Source organism: Peromyscus eremicus, chromosome 5 (genome assembly GCF_949786415.1).
Source record: "Peromyscus eremicus chromosome 5, PerEre_H2_v1, whole genome shotgun sequence".
In the NCBI taxonomy this organism is placed as follows: Eukaryota; Metazoa; Chordata; class Mammalia; order Rodentia; family Cricetidae; genus Peromyscus; species Peromyscus eremicus.
In genome coordinates this window covers 51,364,588-51,388,123 of record NC_081420.1, presented here as the reverse complement: position 1 = coordinate 51,388,123, position 23,536 = coordinate 51,364,588, and the positions used below count along the sequence as shown (strand labels likewise).

The 23,536-nt window shown below is 40.4% G+C and overlaps 1 protein-coding gene across 3 annotated transcripts in view; it reads right to left on the bottom strand.

Annotated features, from left to right (window-relative positions):
• Positions 1–445: 445 nt before the first annotated feature.
• Wdr37 (WD repeat domain 37) overlaps positions 446–23,536 on the bottom strand; it is a 60,121-nt gene continuing 37,030 nt past the window's right edge. For all 3 annotated transcript variants that reach the window (XM_059263435.1, XM_059263434.1, XM_059263436.1), the window contains 3 exons: positions 7,897–8,031; positions 7,323–7,437; positions 446–3,324 (listed from right to left, as the gene is read on the bottom strand). In XM_059263435.1, coding sequence (XP_059119418.1) covers positions 3,193–3,324; positions 7,323–7,437; positions 7,897–8,031 — 382 coding nt within the window. In that variant the 3' untranslated portion in view covers positions 446–3,192. The remainder of the gene's footprint in view (positions 3,325–7,322; positions 7,438–7,896; positions 8,032–23,536) is intronic.

The window sequence follows — 23,536 nt, the reverse complement described above, 5'->3', positions numbered from 1 at the left end:
GCTAAGCATGCTAAAAATTCCCTAACAAAAGCTAGTTTAATGAAGTTGAATTTAAATCTTGAAACTTTCATAACTTCATTTTTAGCTTCTTTCCATAACAAGGCCCATGTTCTTTGTGCATAATTGAAATGTTCCCAGTTTTGAAATAACTTTTTAAAACCTTAAGTTATCACAGGAAAATAAGATTTATGGATAGTGTAGAAGGAATGTTTCGGCAGAACTTGGTAAAATCTTACCAATTCTAGTCTTTTCTTGCAAAAGAAATGGATAAAGAATGTAACTGGGTTTAAAGTCTAAGATAAAAAAAATTTCAAAGAGGCATTATAAGCAGTTCACTCAATTTCCAGACAACTGATGTTTCTATAACTGTCAACAATGCTTCACGAAGTAATAATACATGAGGGGTAAAAACATAAGACTCCCAATAACATAAACCAAATAGTAATTACAGAACACAAATGTTTTAATGAACTTCATATTTCAATGAAGACACTGAACATTTACAAACAATTACATCAATACAGTAAAGATAGCTGATTCCACGGAACACTTATAAATGCACTTTTCCCTCAAAAAAACAAAACAAAACTTTTTCTTCACAGATTTAAGTAACAAATGAATTACATAGTCTTCAGATTCCCAAATATGTACAGAGCTTTTTGGACTCTACAGAACCTGGGATGCAGCAGTTAAGATGGGGGGTTGGTGATAATTCTGTCCAACAAGAAATCTCTTGGGAAATTTTGTATCAATGCACATTTAATAACCACACATTTCCCCTCCATTATTAAATGAAATTCTGGACACTCTAGCACATAATAGTGTTCCTATTTCCAAACACTATTTCTAATGAGATCACATGTGGCTGATAGCACGACTTACCCTTAGCCACATGCACACAAGCCTGCACACACTCGTGAGCACAAGCCGGTGCCAGTCATAAACTCTTAAAGGTAACACTGACCACAGCAGCAATGGGATGTGAACAGATGACACAGCAGTTAATAGTAAGTCCCATCCTGCTCCTCAGCACTCTGGTCGAGCACCATTAGGGTCTTCTGGAAATGAGTGAAGAGCCTCATTTCTGTGTCAGAGGCTGGTCCCTCCAGTTAGCCAAAGAAAATAAGCAGCTATTGGCAGTGAAGGTCACTAGTCTGCATAGAACTAAATGGTCACCAACAGAAATTTTTTAAAGCTTCAAAACTGTGTCTGTCAGAGATCTGGTTCTTATGTTTGATTTTGCTGTTTGTATTTGCATACTTTTTTTCCATGCTCCTAACTATACCTAGACTTTCAGATTAAGATAGGAAGAACATAAGAACATGGGCTTGTCACCATCATGAACAACTCTGTGAATATAATGGAATGGAGGGGATAGGAAAACCCTGTGGCTTTAAGGTAAAGCAGGCCACTGGGGACATCATCCTACAGTACTCCACCATCAAGCAAAATACATTCAAAACAGCCAGAGCTAGGTCTTAAAAATGTAATCAACTACAGTGACCAGTCTGACTCAGTTCTCAAACACTCCATGGTGAGATTTGTGATCAGAAAGGGTCAGACTTTAAAAATACAATTTTTTTTTTTTTAGTTGAAAAAAAAAACAAAATTACTCAAAGAATCATTTTAAATGAGTCAGATGTGGAGTTCCTAATATCAGCTCCTTTGGTGCCCAAGTCAAAGGTGCCAATAATCAAGTTCTCAGTCCTGGAAAGTGCCACCAAAGGGCACCCAAATGTTCTATGCACAACAATACACATCTTATACCAAACTTCCTACCACTTCCTAGTTCAGGTGCCCTCCTGTGCCACCCAAAGAAAAACCAGGGACCTGAGGGAGAGGTACGAGGTGGGGTAACCATAACAGCATACTACCTTTTCTCTTCTCCCCAAGTGGTCAGTCTCCAAAGGGCAGTATGTACAGGGTTAAAGTACGAGGGGCATTAACTGAGATGTCTCTTTATCAAAACTGTAACTCTGTAAGAAACACACTTATAAATATCAGATGAACAGTGATTTCTAGAAGGCAAGAAGGAAAGGCTCACTTGTGCAGTAGTAGGATTGGCACTGAGAGGTATCCAAGCTGTTCTAGACAAATACTTATTGTTGCCTATGAACTGTCTGCCATGGCTATCCCTTTTCCAGCCTAACTAGAGAGCCTTTCACCTTCAGGACATGTTTGGTATGATTGTCTTTCTTGCCTTCTACCTTGAATTCAATATTCCAGCTTTAAATCCAAGTGCTCTATCTAGGCAACAGTGAGACTCCAAAGTTTTCCCAATATTTATTTTGAGGTAGTGCTCATTTATTTGCATTCTTGGCTCTCAAATACCACCAAGGAAGTGAACCCATTTAGAAATATGCAAATCAAAGGTGTAGAAAATAAATAAGATTCTGTCTTCAGGTAGCAGGGCCTTCGTATAAAGGGCAAGTCACATTCAATGGATAAGTCATTGGAAACTTCTAAAATCTGTTTATAAACACAGCTATAAATTAAAGTGCTTTCAATTTTGTTTAATGTCTAAAATCAGTGATTAGAACCATATTTTAAAATTTGCTTGTATGAGACCTCAGGAAACTGAAATCCTTTTGTATAAAAGAACAGAAATGTTTTCTTCTCAAAAGAAACTCCGCACAAATGTTGTACATCCAGGTAACTTTTACAGAACTGGAACAAAAGTTAAGAGTTGAAATGGAATTACACAACGGCACATGCTCCAACTTCACACAAACCAAGTCTGAAATCTTTATCAGTCCTGCCTCTCCATAGCCAACGCAAATGAGCTCTGCAGTCTTCCCAGGACAAGGTAGATATGGATAGTTACTCCAGACAATGTAACAGACAGGGTATGCCTCACAACAGGTACACAGTTCACATTTAATTCATATAATGTAATGTAATGCCCTACTGCTCGTCTGTCAACGACAACAACTCAAAGCATTTTGTATGCTACATGGGAGGTGAGCTTCACTTCTACTGACCAGAGGATGCCAATATACACAAGACAAAAATAAAAAACAGAATCACACATCTCTCTGTACATTTCATGCAAGCTGGGCACGATGTGAAAAGAACATATACAAGGCACCCTTCCCAGGGCCAAACTCTCACTATAATGGCTGATTAATATGCAGAAGAGCCTGCATGAATCAAAGGTCCATGGCAAACTTCAAACTAAGGAACACCAGTGACTTATTTTTCTTGTAACAATGCAGGAATATTGATGTTCCAACCAATAGCTTGCCTATCGAACCCACATGTGAACAGATTGCATATGGGATGGTCTTCACTCCACGCTGAGCAGCACACCATTCGTCTGTGACCCTGGGAATAAACACACGAAACAGAATTAATGCATTTATTCCTGAAACAAAATGTAACATTTTCACCATGCTAATTACATGACTCAAATGAATAAAGTAAAAGTGAAAACTCAACATAGAAGTAGCTCAAGTGAGCCAAAAACTACTATGCAACAGGGCAACAGGCTTGTCAGGAGCCAGCTGGTCGAGCAAGGGTGAAATGTGTGCCACTGAAACAAGTGAGTGACTTAGGGGCTCATATCAAAAGCCATGATTAGTCTTTCTTCAAGAAAATCAGAAGATTATAGTCACACACACACACACACACACACACACAAAAATAAATGTTCACTTGGAATTTTTTAAATGAATAGATAAAGCTACAAGACATATTTTCAGACACACTAAACCAAATTCAAAGACCTCAAATATCATTTAGTAAATAAATAGTTCAGATAATAAAAGAACTAGAAAAATACATACATGAACAAGATGAAACAAAAATAAGAAATGGTCTCTTCAGATGATTCTAGAATCCTTAGGAATTCAAATTAATATCACAATGTTGGAGGAAATTACTAAAAAATAGTTTACAAAACTTACAATGTCATATACTGTGTTTGTACAGATATTTGAGCACTTAAAATAAAGCCCAACACTTAGAATGGCTGCACACTACACAGCAGAAATTACCCATAAATTAATGTAATAGCTCTAATATGTTGTTGTTATTATACAATAAAGCACAAGGATTGAGTAGACCTGACAGGTATTTATCAAGTAAAAGAAATACTCAACAAGAGTCGGACAAGATGTTCTTCTGTAAACATTCAATATAAATACTGTTTATACAAATAGGGGACTCATCCAGGCTGCAAAACTAACTATAAAAAAAACCCTGTGTGACAAGTTATGAAGGTGCCTTAACTATGAAAGAATCTTTCATTGATTCTTTGTTGAGAGTTTTTTGTTTTTTGTTTTTTAAGGAAAATACATCTACATTCATTAGTTGGCAGTAAAACCATGCATTTAGACAGGAACTACTTAAAAGATAAATGCATGGTATTCTCGAAGAATACTGAAATCAGGTACTGGACAACTAGGTGAGAGAAAATGGCTATCCAGCCAAGAAGAAAACTGAAAGCCACGTGTGACTAACAAGTGAACACTCACCGAAGATGGAAGGGGATTATCCACACATTATGTCGTCACAGCATCATCAAGCACCCAGAAAAGGGGGGTCATCCACTCAAACACACAGAGTGGGGCTACTCCACACTACTGTGGATAGTCACAAGAGGCATTCTTTTACTAAAAGCCCTAGGACTCTGGCCACACAGGATCCCACTTATTTATCTGCTTCCCTGAAACACTTGGGGATGCTACCTACAATATCCCCAAAGTAAAATAATTTAAAATCACTTGTCCTTTTCACTGGGCATGGTGGCACATGCACCTGTAAACTAGCTACTTTAGGGGCTCAGGCAGGAGGACCTAAGCTGACACCAGCCTGGGCAACTCTCTAAAAGTAAAATTTAAAGGGTTGGGGGTGTAACTAACTCAGTTATAGAGTGTTTACCTAACAGGAGTGATAGCTCTGGGTTCAAAATCCATTAGTGAAGAAAACAAGCTTCCCATACATTAGCAGTTTTCAACCCCTGGGTCTCAACCCCAAAAGATCATTGGAAAACACAGAAATTTACATTACGATTTATTTTTTCCCCTTTGGATTTTTGAGACTGGGTTTCTCTGTATAGCCCTGGCTGTCCTGGAACTCGCTCTGTAGACCAGGCTGTCCTCAAAATAACAGTAGCAAAATTACAATTATGAAGTAGCAATGAAAATAATTATATGGTTTGGGGTCAGAGCATTAGGAAGGTTGAGAACCAGCCATACATGCTCTGTTTTGGTTTTCTGTTTCTAAAACTAGTCAGCTGAAAGTACCTACAACAGTGAGCAAGTGATGTCCAGCTGTAATGCTATGATACTAAAACTATACTTACTTATTTGAAGAAGAATTACAGGTCTAAAACGAAGTTAAATGTTAGTCAATCTTAAAATAAACCTATTTCACATATTGCAATATGCAATTCTACAATTCCAGCAAAGTTGAATATTTTACAGGTAATTCTACATGGAATTTTCTACATGGAATTTTCTACATGGAATTAGGACCACAAAGTTCTACTTAGAACTCCTTACTTTCTTGAGGGAAAAGAAATCATCAGAATAATAAAGTAGCACACACTGTCATCAGTCTCTTCACAAACGCTTTCTTTACATGTTAATAACAATTTTAGGACACCCATGAGCAGTCTACCATGTGGAAGGCATGACTAAAACTCTGGTGGGCAGGTAATTCATGGCCCTGCAGGGTTGTGAAATGATTTCACTCTGATTTTGGGGGGATTTCCCTACAATGTACACTCAAAGAAGAAAGGTAGTAAGTATTCTGGGCAGCACACTTTCGTGAGTGTCAACCAAGAGTGGCTGAAACCCCACTGCTGGAAGGACTCCCATGCTTGAGAAATCAGGTGTCATTTAAAGAGAAAAGGTGACACATTGGTAACTAATTCCTACTTCCCACTACATCTCCAAACTCATCCTTAGTCTCCGGTGTTCACAGTACACAACTGACACAAAGCTGGCTTGTGGCTTGTGAACTGTACTCTGAAGCATTCCATGGTGAGGTGAGAGTCCTATCAACAAGAAAGAAGTAAAAGAAAAGCAGAGGACAGCAATGGGAGAATTTTGTAAAAGGCACAAGCAATGCTCAAAGGTGTAGGCAAGTGGCCTGGAGGGACCAAGGAATGGATCCATTAACAGAATGTACTGACTGACTCATCAGACATCACAGTGACATTCAGGGAGGATCCGAAGAAAAACAAAGCAGAATTAGTTTTATGTCAACTTGACACAAGCTAGAGTCATCTGAAAGGAGACGACCAGTTGACAAAATGCTCTCCATAAGATCCAGCTGTAGAGCATTTTCTTAATTAGTGATTGTAGGATGGCCCAGCCCATTGTGGGCAGTGCCATCCTGGGCAGGTGGTCCTGGGTTCTATAAGAAAGCAGGCTGAGCAAGTCATGAGGAACAAGCTAGTAAACAGCACTCCTCCATGGCCTCTGCATCAGCCCCTGCCTCCAGGTTCCTGCCCTGTTTGAGTTCCTGTCCTGACTTCCTTTGATGATGAACAGTGATGTAGAAACGTAAGCCAAATAAACCCTTTCCTCCCCAAGTTGCTTTGGTCATGGTGTTTCATCGCAGCAACAGTAACCCTAAGACACTATGCTTTGGGAATCTCAGTTAAACACACAGCCTAAAGAAAGTAGTGTTAATTATAACCTCTGCCTCCATTACTTATCAACCCATATAATACATACGGAGGTCCCAGCTCCCACTTCACAGAGCATCAAAATCTTAAGGGCATGGTGCTAGTTGTTCCCTGAAACACATTCTGATTCTGCTTGGCTGAGCTGGAGCCATGAATGAGGGCATTCTGGTGTGATCTGAATAAACCACACAGAAGTACCCACCAAACTCCTGTATGTCACATCTGATGGTAACAAGAAGCAATTCCGTAATTTATAAGAAAAATAGAACTTCTTTTTCCTGTGACACTCAACCATAAAAAGATGTTTTTCTGGTTGGAGGTGGAGGTAGGCATCCCATCTCCAGTAGTTCCCACCAATTTATAACTAGCTCATCATCTCATAAAATACATACTAAAGTAGCCAGGTGGTGGTGGTGCACACCTTTAATCTCAGCACTTGGAATACAGAGGCAGGTGGATCTCTGAGTTCGAGGCCAGCCTGGTCTATACACACTGAGTTCAAGGACAGCTAGAGCTTTGCAGAGAAACCCTGTCTCAAAAAAAAACACGCTAAAGCTAATTTTTCTCATGTGGAAGTCTCTAGTTTTAATGTGACCTGTTTGTGTTTCTCTAGGGCAGCCCTGATGTAAAACACGGAACTGCAATTCTCCTTTGCTGTTCATGATGAACACACTGTAACCCATACCTGCCGACTGCTCCGGGGAAGCCGGGCTAGTCGCACTCCTGACATGTCAAACAATCGCACTTGCCGGTTGTCATGGGGGAGGGCTATGATTTTTTGGCCAACACATACATTGATCCTACAAAAAAGATACAAAACAAGTTTATGTAAAATACGGACAGAGTAGTATTTTGAATTTACAGATAATAATGCAGTAGTAAAGGCCACATTTTCCACCTTCCAAGGCAAACTAAATTAGCAAACCACAGGGACAGTCTGCCTACAACACTGGACAAGAGACTACAGTACACCTACCTGCCAGATAACACGTGGACTCCACACACAGACATGCACTGCCCAACAGCAGACAGAGCCTCTCAGTAAGTAAACAAAGCCCTACAGCATCTGGCCACCAAAGGCCTTTTCTGACTCTTTTAAGTCTCACTACATCAATGTTACTGTGCTGAGTAAGGTTAAGTACTTCTAGATACTGAATTCACATAAGAGGATCAATAAAATACATTTTCCTAGGAGGCTGAACCCCCTACCCACAGGCTGTACTATTTAAACAAGACAATAAATTACAATCAATCCTTACCTATTAATGGCAGAGTCTGTACGAATTGTTGCAATTGGAGATCTCATATTTTTCAAATCCCAGACTTTTACTGTGCGGTCATCACTGCCTGAAACAACGTTGTCTCCCACAGTGAACACAGCAGAGGTCACAGTGCTGCAGGTAAAGGTCAGACACATCAGCAGTTGGAGTGCAGGGTGCACCAACCATCCCCCACAGTGCATACTACACAGTCTTGCTTCCAGAGGGGCAATAGAGGGCAAGAAGGTTGGAGATGTGCAGGTTTACACTTCTACTCTGCAACCTGTGCATGCTTATTAAACTCTCCTTGTAAATATGTTAAATAAGGAAGGATCCTTGCTTAATTCCCCAACTGGGCAGGAAAATGAAGTCTATGTCTACTTTGTCCTATCATCCTCAGACAGTGCAGCAAAGAAGTTACTGGAAAAATGTGGATTAAACAGCCTGCCAAAAGTTCTATATATTTAGGTCTGATGAGATGAGTAAAGTAAAAAGCCACTTTAATTGTAACTTCCAATTCAATCAAAACATTGGAGTTAGGGAAAACACTAGGCAACTCACAGAGGCAAGGAAGTTTAATTGACATTTTTTCCAAGTAAGATAAACCTATGAGATAGGTCTGTCAATGAAATATTTGCCACACAAGCATTAAGCCCCAAGTTCCATCTCCAGATCCCACATTAAAAAACAGGCATGGCAGCAGAACACTTGTAATCCCAGAGCTGAGAGGGTGGAGACTGGAGGATCCCTGGAACTTGCAAGCCAGCCAGTCTTCTGAAATCTGTGAACTCCAGGTTCAGTGAGATAATTGGTCTCAAAAAGTAATGTGAAGAGCAAAATCCTAGATGGTGACCTATGGCCTCAAAGTGCACACACAGAACACCACTAGTCATTGGGAAAGTTGTCCCAGTTCGAAGTGACCATGGCCTATTAGTTTAACTTGTGATACAACCCTTCCTTTCAACCAAAGTCATCAATCACTTGTTCAGAGACAGGACTGAAATGATAAAAATGGCACTTGAAGCAGAAAAGTCTTAACTCAATCACCTCTCTTCACAGGCAAGTTCTGTAAGAAAACGTGATCGAAGCCTACTTCCCATGAACTATGAAGTGAGATACTTACTCACAGTCCATCCTTTAAAATGCAACCCAGCATGTCATGGAAGAATACCTAGACAATGCTACTGTTCTGCCTGAATGCAGGTGAGTCTCCATTTTCCCATTCACCTCTGTAATGGGACTTTGAAGATACTGCTTCCTGCCTGATGCAGTGTTGGGTGTGCATTTTGGTTAATATGTTAATAACATGCTAATATGTTAATATCCAATCTCTCCAGATTGGTATACACAAAGCAGAACACTGTCTGATTCCAGGCCCAAATCAGCAGATCCAAAGATGCCAATGCATGAGCCTCTCAAGACTCCACCCTCACCTCTGCAGCTGTCCCCCACCACTACATAACCCAGAGCCATCCATTCCATATGAAGGCTCACTACTCACAAGCTGTTGAAGTTGCCCTACAAGGTGACAATCAGGTAAACCTGGATATGTTGTCTTCTTATGTCCACAAATCATCAATTTACATGAGCAGAAGTTTGGTTTCTACATCTTAAATTTACATATCAACTGCGTGGAACTCCCAAATTCGAATTTAAATGCCACTTGTCCCTATCCGGAATCTGTGCTAAGATGTGATTCCATGCTCTATTCAGACTCTTGATGGGAACCCATTAAGTCACTAGGTCCAATTTATACAAACTCTATTATTTAAACAGGCACAGCTAAGTTCTAATTAAATCTAAGTTCTACTACATTAATCAAGAATTTTAAACTACAACACCAGTGTAGCTACTAACAACCAAAGGGTTTTCAACAAGACCTGACAATAAACTTTGGCATAATACTGAGGTCCCAGAACACAATCAGGACTAATACAAGGGCAACACTATTTTCATATAACACATCTTGCCTTCTGGAAGACAGTCTTTGCCATCACACAGGCATCTGCAACACAAATTTACCCATCCCAGTTACTCAATTGGAACTGACGCTGGGTGGGATTGTTCTCTAATAGTTGAGTATCTTGGGCACTGTGTGGTATAGCAGCCTCCCTGTCTTAGCTCATCTGACATCAGTGGGTACTTCGTCTCTACATGTGACAATCAACAGTGAATGTCTCCAGGAAGGCAAAACCACCTGGGTTAGAAACTATTGCACGACATCTGGATGAGGCATAAAAGACATGTATCACACAGCAATATATGATAAGGGGAGAAATGGATATATGGACAAACCTTAAAAACATGATTGACTTATTGGTATTTTTTAATGATTATTTTTATTTTATATGTTTTGCCTGCATGTATGTCTGTGTGAGCGTGTCAGATCCCTGGAACTGGAGTTACAGACAGTTGTGAGCTGTCATGCAGGTGCTGGGAATTGAACCCAGGTCCTCTGGAAGAACATACAGTGCTCTTAACTACTGACACATCTCTCCAACCCCATGTATTCTTTATTTAAATAAATAACAGCATAGGGCCTGACTATAAAAGAGGTATAGCAAAGGTTACAGGAACATTTAAGGATCTTCTCCTACTGCCAGATATTTGAAAAGCATGAGGTAAAGACGCCCATTGACTTCTGTCTGCAGTGTGTTCTAGGAGGTTTTGGCCAAGTTAAATTTCAGCTAGCACCTCACTCAATTAATGTAGAGAAAAAAGCCTCAACAAAAGACTATGTGACCTTATGTTAATGAAATGCTAGAAGACATTAGGTTCTTAATAAATCACAATCCTGACGGGTATTGTAGGACATCAAAAGAAAAACCTGGCAAAAACGCAGTAGTTTTAAGGCACCCTTGGACTGTGGGTCCCACAGGGAGGCTAGTGAGCTACAACCACTCACTGGAAAAGCTTCAGACTCTGCCAAACTCCAGCAAAACTCATTTATCTTGTCGTGGAGAGCAGTCGAGCATGTACTTCCAGCTGACAGTATGGTACCTTCTCACCACACACCACTGCCTGATCTGGAACATTCTGCTCCCTCTGTGGGTCTCAATCAATGGAAATACTGTAATGCTAGCACTCCTCATTAGGACTAACAGCTGTCTTCTCAGTCACACAGAGACACAAAACTGTTTTGCATAACAATCTGCCGAAATTTCACCGCTAAGAAAAAAAAATGTATGATGTGGAAAATGCTGGACCATGAAAAGCTAATGCAGTGTGCTTTTCTGGCATCATGTCAAAAATTGACTACTGGGTTTGCCATTCCTTGTTTTTAAAATTTAAGTTCCTACAAATGAACAATTTTGTATCTGTAGAGCAGTAGATCTGGTGTTTACAGAGAGTAAGCATTCCCTAAGTAGAAACACAAGTGTACAGGACATCCTCTATTAGAACACAGGCATCTGTGTTCCAGCACACATAACCCATCTTTCAAAAGAATGTGGTCTTTCCCTTGTCCACTTTAGGATGCCTATAGTTGCTGTCCTCGTTCAGCTCACGTTCAGGCAGTCATGTTGGTGAGACTTATGGTGTAGTTTCTGACATTACTAAGAGACACAATCTCATAGGAAACTCTCTGATCCTCTGGCTCTTAAAAATCTTTCGGGACTTGTTTCGTGCATCACCATATATGCATATAACAACAATTTTTTTAAAAAGAGGTCATGAATTTAAAAGAGAAAAAGGAAGAGTACATGGGAGGGTCTGGAGGAAAGAGAAAAGGAAATGATTAATTATATCAGTCTTTTTAAAGAATGTATGTGGAGATATAGAGATGGCTCAGCAGTTAAGAGAACTTGTTACTCTTGCAGAGGACCCAGGTTTGATTTCCAGACCCTCCATGGTAGCTTACAACCATCTGTAACTCTAGTTCCAGGGGATCCGACACCCTCTTCTGACCTTTGAGAACACCAGGTGCGTGTGTGTGTGTGTGTGTGTGTGTGTGTGTGTGTGTGTGTATACACACACACACAAACATATATATGTTATATATATATGTTATATATATATATGGTGCACATATATACATTTCAGCAAAATACTCACGCATAAAAACATGTTTTTAAAATTTTTTAAATTTTTAAAATTTTCTTTTCAGCTGGGCGGTGGTGGCGCACGCCTTTAATCCCAGCACTCGGGAGGCAGAGCCAGGCGGATCTCTGTGAGTTCGAGGCCAGCCTGGGCTACCAAATGAGTTCCAGGAAAGGCGCAAAGCTACACAGAGAAACCCTGTCTCGAAAAACCAAAATAAATAAATAAATAAATAAATAAATAAAATTTTCTTTTCAAGAACGTAGGTAATGGTATCATTGGGACTTTACAGCTCTGACCTGTCAACTGTTCAAGTGTATTCCAGCATTAATATCCAAGTGCATATCTTCATCTAGATTGAACAATAGATTCAACTTTCAAACAGAGCAGTCTGGAATTGGCAACCAAAGTATGTCCCAACCAGCCAAGCCAGAACCCAGAACACCGCACAACACTACAGAAAGCAGAAGAGGGCAACTGCACGCCCTGTACCCAAAGTCTAGACTGGTAGCTTCTTTCCTGACAACTGCTTTCCAAACTATCTGTACAGAATCAAACTCCTAACAGGTAACATGAGCCCACACCCTAGTAACCTATTATGTAGACATGCCAGGATCTTCAAAAGTAATACTTTTTTGCTTTTCCTACTATCTGTAATTTTCAGAACTTACGCAGCCTGTGTTTGACGATCAGAAGCCTAATTAACCAACAGAAAAAAACATATCTGAATGAAACATATTTCTGAGTATTTCTTGATGGCTAAACTCCCCATTTAGAAAATTAGATAAAAACAAACAAACAAAAGCATCAAAGTAGAAGCTAAACTTGTACCACATTCTTTTTCAGTAAATTCAACGGTTCCCTGGGGAACAAATCACTTCTGCTAGCATCTAACACTACCTTAATAGTCTCGCTTAGTCATGACCTTGGAACCCTCCCTCCTCAGGAGTAACAGAAGTCTGCAATCTAAATGACTAAAGAACTGCTCATCTAGAAAGTACTTACTAAGCACCTTCTGTGTGCCAGGTCTCACTCTGTGTGAGGAAACATGGACCAGAGAAGAGGGAAAAACCACTGCCTTTGAGACCTCCATTCTAGAGAAGCCGGCCATGTTTATCCTTTTTAATGAAAGACCCTACAGTCTGAGGTGCAGATGTAATTGAGAGCTAAACTGCACTGCCGGCAGCCAATGTGAAGCTGCAACCATCCAAGATAGTCACGATGAACACTGGCCCACTGGCCCCCATAATTTCTGAGCACTCTAGAGCAGTGTGTTTAGGGCAGGGTTAAAGATCTCACTGCAGCCTTAGCTGACCTGGAACTCATGGACAGACCAGGCTGGCCTTGAACTCAGAAGGATCCACCTGCCTCTGCTTCGATTATAGGTATGCATCACCACACCCAATGGGGCTAAATTCTTAAGACTGTTTAACTGTATTAGCGAGAACCTTTTCAAATTCAAAGATAAAAATCAGTTTGGAAATGCAAATGTATTTAAAATTATTACTAAAAAGTTAAAATAATAAGATTCATACAATAAGATGGGAGGTGGTGGCACATAACTTTAATCCCAGCACTCAAGAGATATAGGCAGGTGGATCATTGAGTTCAAGACCAGCCTGGTCTACAGAGTGAGTTCCAGGACAACCAGGGGTACACAGAGAAACCCTGTCTCAAAAAACTAAAAAAAAAAAAAAAAAAAAGATTCATACAATAATGTCATTCTTGCAATATCAAGAGTCAAGGCTCATTTGCTTTCTTGAAATCTGGTCTTTCTAATTTAAAAACATTGTAGTTTTACAATATTTTTAATTATATCAATAACTTTAAAGAAATTAGCAACAAATGTATTATTTAAACTTGGTGGGAAGTGACCTCCCTTGGGTTTTGATTATTTAACTTTTCATTTCTTTTATTGGCCCAAGACACTGCCAATAATTAATAGTGACCAACATTTCAATAGCAGACATTATGTATTCATTTTTGTGTATAAGAATTTTAAAGGTTCTATGTTTCTGAAACATAAATTACATTTTATTAACAACTTTTAATATAATACGTGGGCTCATGAGATGGCTCAGAGAATAAAAGTGCTTGCCATCAAGACTGACAGCCTGAATATGATTCATATGGTGAGAGGAGAGAACTGACTCTCACAAGCTGACCTCCAGACATATCTCTAAGTGCCCATGCATCCCATATACACACATGCACATAATACACACAAATGTAATGAATATCTTAATACAATGCAGACAAGGTTTATTCATTAAAATGATTAGAGAAAGTAAAGCTACTGCAATGTACTATAACATTTTTCACTCTTAAATATTAACAGATTTGCAAGAATCTCAAGTTGTCAGAAAAATCACTCCTGCTAAACCAAAAAATGAATCGCTAAGTGGCACCACACAGAGCAGAGTATGCCAGTTGGGTCCTTGTGCCCAGTCTTGGGTCAGCAGTGACTGTTCCAGGGCCTGAGAAACATCTTCATTCCCAAACAAGGAAGCTGACCAAAAATGATTCCCAACTTGAAAATGGAGCCACTTCTACCTAACCAATACTGGACTGTGTTTGCTGAGAACAGCTACAGCTTGAGACCCAAGGAGAAACAAGCTCCACACATCATGAGAATGCCTCTCAAGAGGTGGTGGAATAAAATGTGTACATCCATATGTATACACACTACATACATGTAGAACATACACTCCTACTTCCCACAGACAGAAATAGATGCTACCAAGAAACTGTGGCAAGGAACACTTTTTAAAGCAAACTAATTGAGAAGGCTAGGGGAATAATGAATGTCAGGAAGGCACCCATGGGTTCTATGCTTAGGCAAGCAAGGCAGAATGAAAATAAAAATGTCACGTTTAAAGTTCAGAATGAAACCAGGCATGACAGTTCATACCATAATTCCAGTATTCAAAAGATGAGGCAGCAAAGTTGCCAAAAGTTTGAGGCTAGCCTGTGCTATGTAATGAGCTGCAGTTCAGCCTAGGCTACAAGGGAGACCCTGTTTCCAAAGAACAAGCCAACAAAACGTTCAGAATGGATTATCATCACAACTCTCTAACAAGCAGCATGCCTTTAAAGAGAGCCAGTCAAGAAAACAGCTCACTGCTTCCAGCCAACATGTGGAGAATTCACACACTGTCTACTTCTGGTCACTGGAGAACTGACATTTGAAGGGCAACCATTATACAGACATCAAAAACCCTCTATCCTTCACAACCCTGAAAACTTCAGTGGGTAAACAGCCCTAGTGTGACCGACCATACATCAGAATACTGGCAGAAACTTCCACCACCCCTACTTGTATTCCTCAAGCTGGGGCCAAGATATACTCCTTTTAAGCTAAGGCTCGGGCATCACTCACTGACACATAGAAGCCAGTTGACTCCTTACAGATGGCAATCCCGCCCTCTGCCATCCTTTGCATTATACAAGCTTTCAAGAAGCCGCCAGCACTGACTGGTAGGGGATGGCAGTCATGGTACCACTGGTTTCTTCCTCAAAAGTTCCAGAGTCCAGCCTACATTCTGGTAGACTCAAAGTCAGCTATGGATCTATAATCTTTATAATTACACCTTGTAAAATTCCTCAATCCCCTCTAGCCTGTTTGACTTCATTTGTGTTCCCTGGGAAACCACAACCAAATCTAGCAACTACACTGCACCCTTGCCTCTCCAAGGATGATGCAGTGGCTTCGTGACCCTATACCTGTACATGCCTACACCTGTAGATGTACTACCCAGCCTCAGAACCCTACTTCACCTGCAGAGACTTCCACAACTAATTTCTAGGAAACTCCAAAAGCCACAGAGACCATTCACCCACCAGAAACCGAAATATCATCTGCCTCTGCCTGACAGAGAACATGGCCATCATGAAGCTTCCCCTGCTTTCCCAGCAAATGTTCAGCTCTACAGTATCCTCCCATACTCCTCCACCTGAAAACAAAGCTTCAGATTCCTCTCCACAGCCTCCTGGAAACCCGTGCCTGCCCCCAAAAGGAACAGGCAGAATCACTGCCCCAGATAAGCTGTGTGAGAGCACTGGGATGCAGCCCAACTGCTACTGCTAGCACGTGACAGCCATGGTGGCAGCTGCCCTACTCACTGTGCATCTCACTGCCAGGAATGGTCCACTTCACACTTCTGAATGAATGAATTTTGTCTCACTCTTTTAAAATGGAAATTCATATCTACAATATTCACTGAGGATAGATGTTTTTCCTTGTGAAATTTCACAGCTGTGTAACACATGACATGTTTCAACTCAGCTCCCTCTTTGAAAAGATGCATCCTGAGACAAATACAGTACCTCACTTTTTGAAAACCTTCTCCACAGTAAATGTTACTAAATGAAAGCAGTAAAGTAAATGAAAAGCTACAATACTGAGTAACACCCTATATGACATGGCAGCTTCCCTTTAAAATGACACTTATATTATGAACCAAATGAAGCCACTTTCTGAAACCATTTTTACTTACTACTCTGAATGGCTACAACAAGGTTTCACCTTAGAGCCTCACCGCTGCAAACACAATGACAATCCTCTGGAGTTATAATTAAGCAGAAGAAAAGCGATCATCTTGGTCATTTTACCACAGAAAGCAGAATTACTGTGGAAATGCCAAACCACAGTGCCAGACCGAAGACAGCACTCCACTCAGTGCTCTCTGGACTAAGCAACAGTACTCCACTCAGTGCTCTCTGGACTAAGCAACAGTACTCCACTCAGCGCTCTTTGGTCTAAGCAACAGTACTCCACTTGGTGCTCTTTAGACTAAGCAACAGTACTCACCTCTGTGCTCTCTAGACTAAGCAACAGTACTCACCTCTGTGCCCTCTAGACTAAGAAACAGTACTCATCTCTGGGCTCTCTAGACCAAGCAACAGTACTCACCTTGGTGCCCTCTAGACTAAGGAACAGTACTCACCTCAGTGCTCTCTTGACTAATCAATGGCACTCAGCTAAGCTCTGATTTATCTGTTCATGTACTAGTCCTCATTCCCAGAAGACAAAGGCTGTGAAGAGAATAAGCCATTCCTTACAACTACCTGCATGCACAGGGGCCTAAATACACATAATTCAAAAATGTATGCTCCTGTCTTATTTTATACTACAGTCCTTCAGAATACAGAAGGGAATTTCTAGCCTCCACACACTCAAGTTCTTGCTTTCTAGGAGAATGTGCTTTAAGCTATTACTCAGAGTTGACATACATTGATATGCCACCTTAGGAGCAGCTAGGAATACGGCTTGGTGGCAGAATGCTTGCCTACCCTATAAGGGCCAGGGTTTGATCTTCAATACCATCACTTTTTCCCTAGTAGATACACACACACACACACACTCACATAGAAGGAACAATAAATGGAGGAAATGAGGACTGATAGATTGGACATTGTCTTAGTCACTGTTCACTGCTGTGAAGAGACACCATGATCATGACAACTCTTCTAAAGGAAAACATTTCATTGGGGCTGGCTTACAGCACGGTAGCACACAAGCAAGACATGGTGCTGGAGAAGGAGCTAAGAGTTCTACAACCAGATCCACAGGAAGCAGGAAGAGAGAGACACTGGGCCTGGTTTGAGCATTTGAAACCTCAAAGTCCACCCCAAATGACACTCTTCCTCCAACAAGGCCACACCTACTCCACCAAAGCCACATCTCCTAATCCTTCTCAAATAGTGCCACTCCCTAATGACTAAATGTTCAAATATATGAGGCTATGGGGGCCATCTTACTCAAACCACCATAGACAGTAACACAAAAAACACAACTGACTTCAGAAAACAAAGCAAATACACAAGATTCAAACTGCACCAGCCCACTCAGTGTGGGAACAAAGTAATACACACAGGATTTCAGATTTCCTTCACACAAACATGACTTAGAAGAGTGAGTTATTTTCAAAATTTTCATTAAGAGATTACTGAAGCCGGACGGTGGTGGCTCACGCCTTTAATCCCAGCACTTGGGAGGCAGAGGCAGGCAAATCTCTGTGAGTTCAAGACCAGCCTGGGCTACAGAGTGAGTTCCAGGAAAGGCGCACAGCTACACAGAGAAACCCTGTCTCGAAAAAGAGAGAGAGAGAGAGAAAGGGGGGGGTGTAGCTAGAGTTTTCCTGCCTGGCCCATGGTCAGGGCAAATCTCTCTCACCCGCCAGTCCCACAGCCACTCAGACCCAACCAAGTAAACACAGAGACTTATATTGCTTACAAACTGTATGGCCGTGGCAGGCTTCTTGCTAACTGTTCTTACAGCTTAAATTAATCCATTTCTATTAATCTATACCTTGCCACATGGCTCGTGGCTTACCGGGATCTTCACATGCGGCTTGTCATGGCGGTGGCTGGCAGTGTCTCCCTCACCCAGCTTCCTGTTCTCTCAATTCTCCTCTGTTAGTCCCGCCTATACTTCCTGCCTGGCCACTAGCCAATCAGTGATTTATTTATTGACCAATCAGCAACACATTTGACATATAGACCATCCCACAGCAGGGGGGGGAGGGAGGGAAGGAGGGAGTGGGGAGAGAGAGAGACACAGAGAGAGAGAGAGAGAGAGAGAGAGAGAGAGAGAGAGAGAGAGAGAGAGAGAGATTACTGTAGAAATCATTTATGTGGAAGAACTGGCTCCCCAAAGATGGTAGTTAAATGACATGTTATTCTGATCTACTACACTGTCAGAACCCTGTAGCTCTGGTGCAAAGCAGAAAATCTGGGCAGTAGATGACTGAAAAGGAAGTGGCAGCAGTTGCAAGTCTGATCAGGTGACTGTCTCACCTGGGCTAAGTTCGGACAGGATGTCCACCAGTATTGGCTGGGCCAGGACCAAAGCATGCTTTAATGCCATTCTCATTACCATCTTCTCCTCCAGAAGCTGGAGCTTTTGGCAGTTCCTCTCACTCCTACTCTGCAGATTCTACACAACGCAAAGTGGTTTCTACCTAGACTGGGGCCAGGCATGGTCCTTTAATCCCAGTACTCAGGAAGCAGAAGCAGGCAGATCTCTGTGAGTTCAAGGCCAGCCTGGTCTACAAAGTAAGTTCCAGGACAGCCAGGGCTGTTATAAACTCTGTCTCAAAAAACAAACAAACAAACAATTCTACCTGTACTTGGACCTGTCTCAGTGAATCAGAACATTTATAGTCTGTGGTGAAATAAAACTATCAATTCATCCACTTAAAAGCACTCATTCCTTCAATACTTGTTTTTATCAGTTTCTGAATAGCCCATTTCTTTGGTTGGTTGGAGACAGGCTCTCAATGCAGCCAAAGCTGGCCTCAAACTCATCATCCTCCTGCTGCAGTTTCCCAAATACTAGGATTACAACATGAGGGCTTTAAAAAAAGCAAAATATATAAATAAATCTCTTGCTTTTGAAAACTATATTCTGAATAAGAAGCAACTTTAAAATGTATCACTTTTATTGACATAGTACCATACTACCTATTCGAACTACAACAGAGTAAGCCCAAGTGAGGAGCTGCTACAGTTGCTGGCCCAGGCAAGCTGACCTGCCCATTAAGCCCAAGATACCAGGAGAATGGTATTCACCATACTCCAAGACAGTTGCAATCCACAGTGCCCACCACACATAAAGCTGAGCATAGTGGCAAACACACCTATGATCCTAGTATTCAGGTGGAGACAACTGGAACTTCTGATTTAGGCCAACCCCTAAGGGGAATTTTTTTTTTTTTAAATCAAAGAAAACCTAAAATTGGAGTTCATACCATACCACTAGCCTTAGCTATTTTCAGCCTTGATTTATTCATTTATTTATTTTTATTGAAATATATACACAGAATTTCATACATATACAGAATGTTTTTTAATCAAGTCTACCTCCCTTCCCTCTCCTCCAATTCCTCCCTTAACCCCCATCACTATTTCCTCCCAATTCCATGTGTTTGATTTTAACCCACTGAGTCTACTCAGGGCTACCAGTATGTGCATGGCTGTAGGGCCATCTACTGGCACATGAGTAGCCTCTCAAGGGCTAAATCCCTAAAGAAAACGCAGGTGTGGCTTTGATTTATTTCTTAAATAGTCATTTCTACTTGTGAACACACTTCTGGAGCTATACTCCTGTCTCTAGAAAGCATTATTCACTGGTATCTTTGGTTCCAGGTTACTTCCTCCTCACACAGGAGAGTGTAAAAGAGTCACCAGTAGCAAAGCAGACTTGAAAACTAAGTACAAACTGGCTAGAGTGATGCTCGCCTGTAATCCCAGCACCTGGGAGGTCCAAGCAGAGAACCAAAAGTTCAGGCTTACTCTTAGCTATACATCGAGTTCAACGCTAGCCTGCACTAAAAATAAAGAAGATTTTAATCATAGATTTAAGTGAGGTTATTAAGGGAGAGAGTGGCTCCATGAAACCTTATATCAAAAACAAAAAAACAAAATTTAAACAAATTAATTAAAATAAAAAACAAGTATAGTCCTCCAAAATCTCCATCACAAAGCAGCTTGACAGCAGAAAGTCACCCACTTCTCCCCAGCCTATACCCAAGTGAGTCCCACATGATGACTTCCTTTGACAAAGAACAAAATGTAGTTCTAATTAAACCCGACTGTCATCCAGATAAAAATGTCATTTTCCAAACATTTCTTTTTAAATGCATACAGAAAACTGTTTATAATGCAAAGCTCTTTCTACCTTGGTGAGTCTACCTAGAATTTAGTACTTAGCAGTAACTACCTCCCACCAGACACTTGGAAATAAAGGCATAGGAAAATGTCGTAACTTTAAAAAAATCATTACAATTTTAATTGTTGTTGTTGTTGTTAGATGCATTTCAGTTTCTTTTGAAGAAATCACCAAATCTCACATTGAGAATAAAGTTACAACTATGTATAAAGAAAGCCAGAAAGAAACAAAAACCTTCCATTCTCAAATATTCTTCCATGCTGAGCTAATTTCAGACTGTTTTCAATGCCAAAGTTTATTCACACTTGTAAATAAATACTGTCAGTGGGTATATAAACTAGTCATTGGCCACCCATGGAGGAAGTTTAATGACCAGTGACTGCCTCAACTGTCAGTTCCTTTTCATAGTAATGGAAACAAAACAAAGGGGGGCGGGGGGGGGGCCGCGGGCGGGGGGGGGGGGGTCAGGACCTGAAGAAAGGGAGATAGTGAAGAAGAAAGGGAAAAATGTCAAGTTCTTAGACAAGGCAACGGTACCAAGAGGAATTAATCTCAGGAGTGGAGCTGGGAACCTTTGGTTATTTATAAGCCATCAAATAGGCATTTATCTATCTCACATGTTCCTCTCAAAGAGCAGTAAGTGGATTTAACCTAACAACTTTCATAATAGTAAGAGCTCCTTGCACATACATGTATCATCCATCCACAATCCATTTATTTCGAGATCTGTGTGGAGTCCAGTTCAACAGAAGGGAGCTAGATAGAGGATGCTTGGGCTACTAAATTACACTACCAGGGAAAAGCCACATTATTATAAAGAAGAGTTAGTCATTTCAGAAAAAAAGCACTGAATTTTAGTTCCAGCTGTTGATAATTAAGATAGAAATTCATGGGGAAAACAATTATTTCAGCCTCCAGTAGAAATTCCTATGTCAAAATTTTCAAAGTAACCACTTATTTTTCGAAGATCAAGGTACACAATTTTGCATTCTTGGTACTAGTAAAACAATACTATATAGAGTTCCTAAAATTATTCTTCAGACAAACTGGTAAACATAGAGCTACTAAAGACTGAGCCAGTAACAGATACACCACTACATTCAACAAATACTAATATGGTAGAATTCCTATTATAATGAAGAGATGTCATAATACAGGATGAAAATCAATGCAACACATCAAAAATGAAAAGGGCTTATTAGTCCTTTCTAAAAACGTGTGATAAAAGTAAAAGCCTTAAGCACAGCTGACATCAAGGAGCTCTGTCTGCTTCCAGCAAATAAATGACAGTACAAATTTCAAGGGACCATTTGGCTATATTTTTTTTTATCTTACAGTGAAGCCTTATATCTCAAACCTTAGTTTTGCAAAAAGGCACCAAAACCATGTAAAAGTACATGGATAACAGAAAGAGAAAATGAGAAGGGGGGGGGGGAATCTCTCAACTCATTGAGAAATTGCATCACAAAACTGGGCTAATAATCTTGATGCTTATATAACTATACCTTGCCTTAAGAAAACCCAAGATACAGAAATTCAGATTAACTAGAAATAAGTTCTTAATTGTCCACATTAAAGACATTGATTCTTTAAAGAATTTATGTAGAGCCTTGGACATGGTGGCGAATGCCTTTAATCCCAGCACTCAGGAAGGCAGAGGCAGATGGATCTCTGTGAGTTCGAGGCCAGCCTGGTCTACACAGTTCCAGACAGCCAAAGCTACAAAAAGAAACCCTGTCTGGAGAAAAAAAAAAAAAAAAGATTTTATGCTGAGTTCTCATAAATGAAAACATGAACTAAACTACAACTTTTTTTCCTCCCTTTGATTTTTCAAGACAGAATTTCTTGGTATAGCCCTGGCTGTCCTGGAACTAACTCTGTACACCAGGCTGGCCTTGAACTCACAGAGATTCACCTACCTCTGCCTCCCAAGTGCTGGGATTAAAGGTATGTGCTACAATACAATTTTCAAAAGAGAGTTGTGTATCATGTTTATATGAAATATGCAAGAAAGTCTTCTGTAGAAATACTGTCTTTCTCTAAGCAAAGATTTCGTTAAACAATCTTCTCATATTCAATTTTTTAGATACACCAGTAAAAACAGTAAACATAAAAGCTGAGACTCTGAACTTTTTTTTGTAGCATTCAAGAAAAGAACTTACTGAATACTCCAGAAAATTGTATTTGCTAGATAGTGCTGTAGTCTCCATGAGCTTCTAAAAGCCCCTTACCATGTATTCATTCAGAGGCTGCTAGGTATGAGGCATGCAGACTTCTAGGTGATAGAACATCCAGGAATGTTACAGTCCACTGCAGAAGAGCCTGCAGAGCTCTGTGAAGCCACCAGAATGTTAAAGGTGGAGAACCATGGCTTATTTTCTTAAGTCACATTCAGAACAGCAAACTAATGATTAAAGAGAATACACACTGCAGACATGACTATTATTCTGCTCTTAATGAGGAATTAAATCAAGTTTGCTTTTAATAAAAGCATGTCCTTTATGGATCACAGATGTACATCTATATGCATTTACTATCTGCTATTTAGTCGTATGGGCTCAAATTCTCCGAAGCCATGACAAAGGTAAAAGGCAACAGTCACTATGAAGATTCCTTAGACGAAACCATATGAAATGTGTCATTTCCTGTTTTTCTAAATGTGAAGTGTTTCTAAAGGCTTACTGCTGATCATTACCAGTAGTTTGTGTTCAATAAAGATATCTACAGCTCCATCTGCTGACCAAGTCCTAAACCTACATGAGAAAGGCCAGAGGGTACTTTTTAAGCTCAGCCACTCTTTTTTTAAAGAATTCTTTTTCTTTCCATTTTAATTTTATTTTATGTGTATGGGTGTTTTTCTTCCATATGTGTCTGTGTATCACTTGTGTGCCTGGTACCTGAGGAGGCCAGAAGAGAGCTTAGGATTCCCCC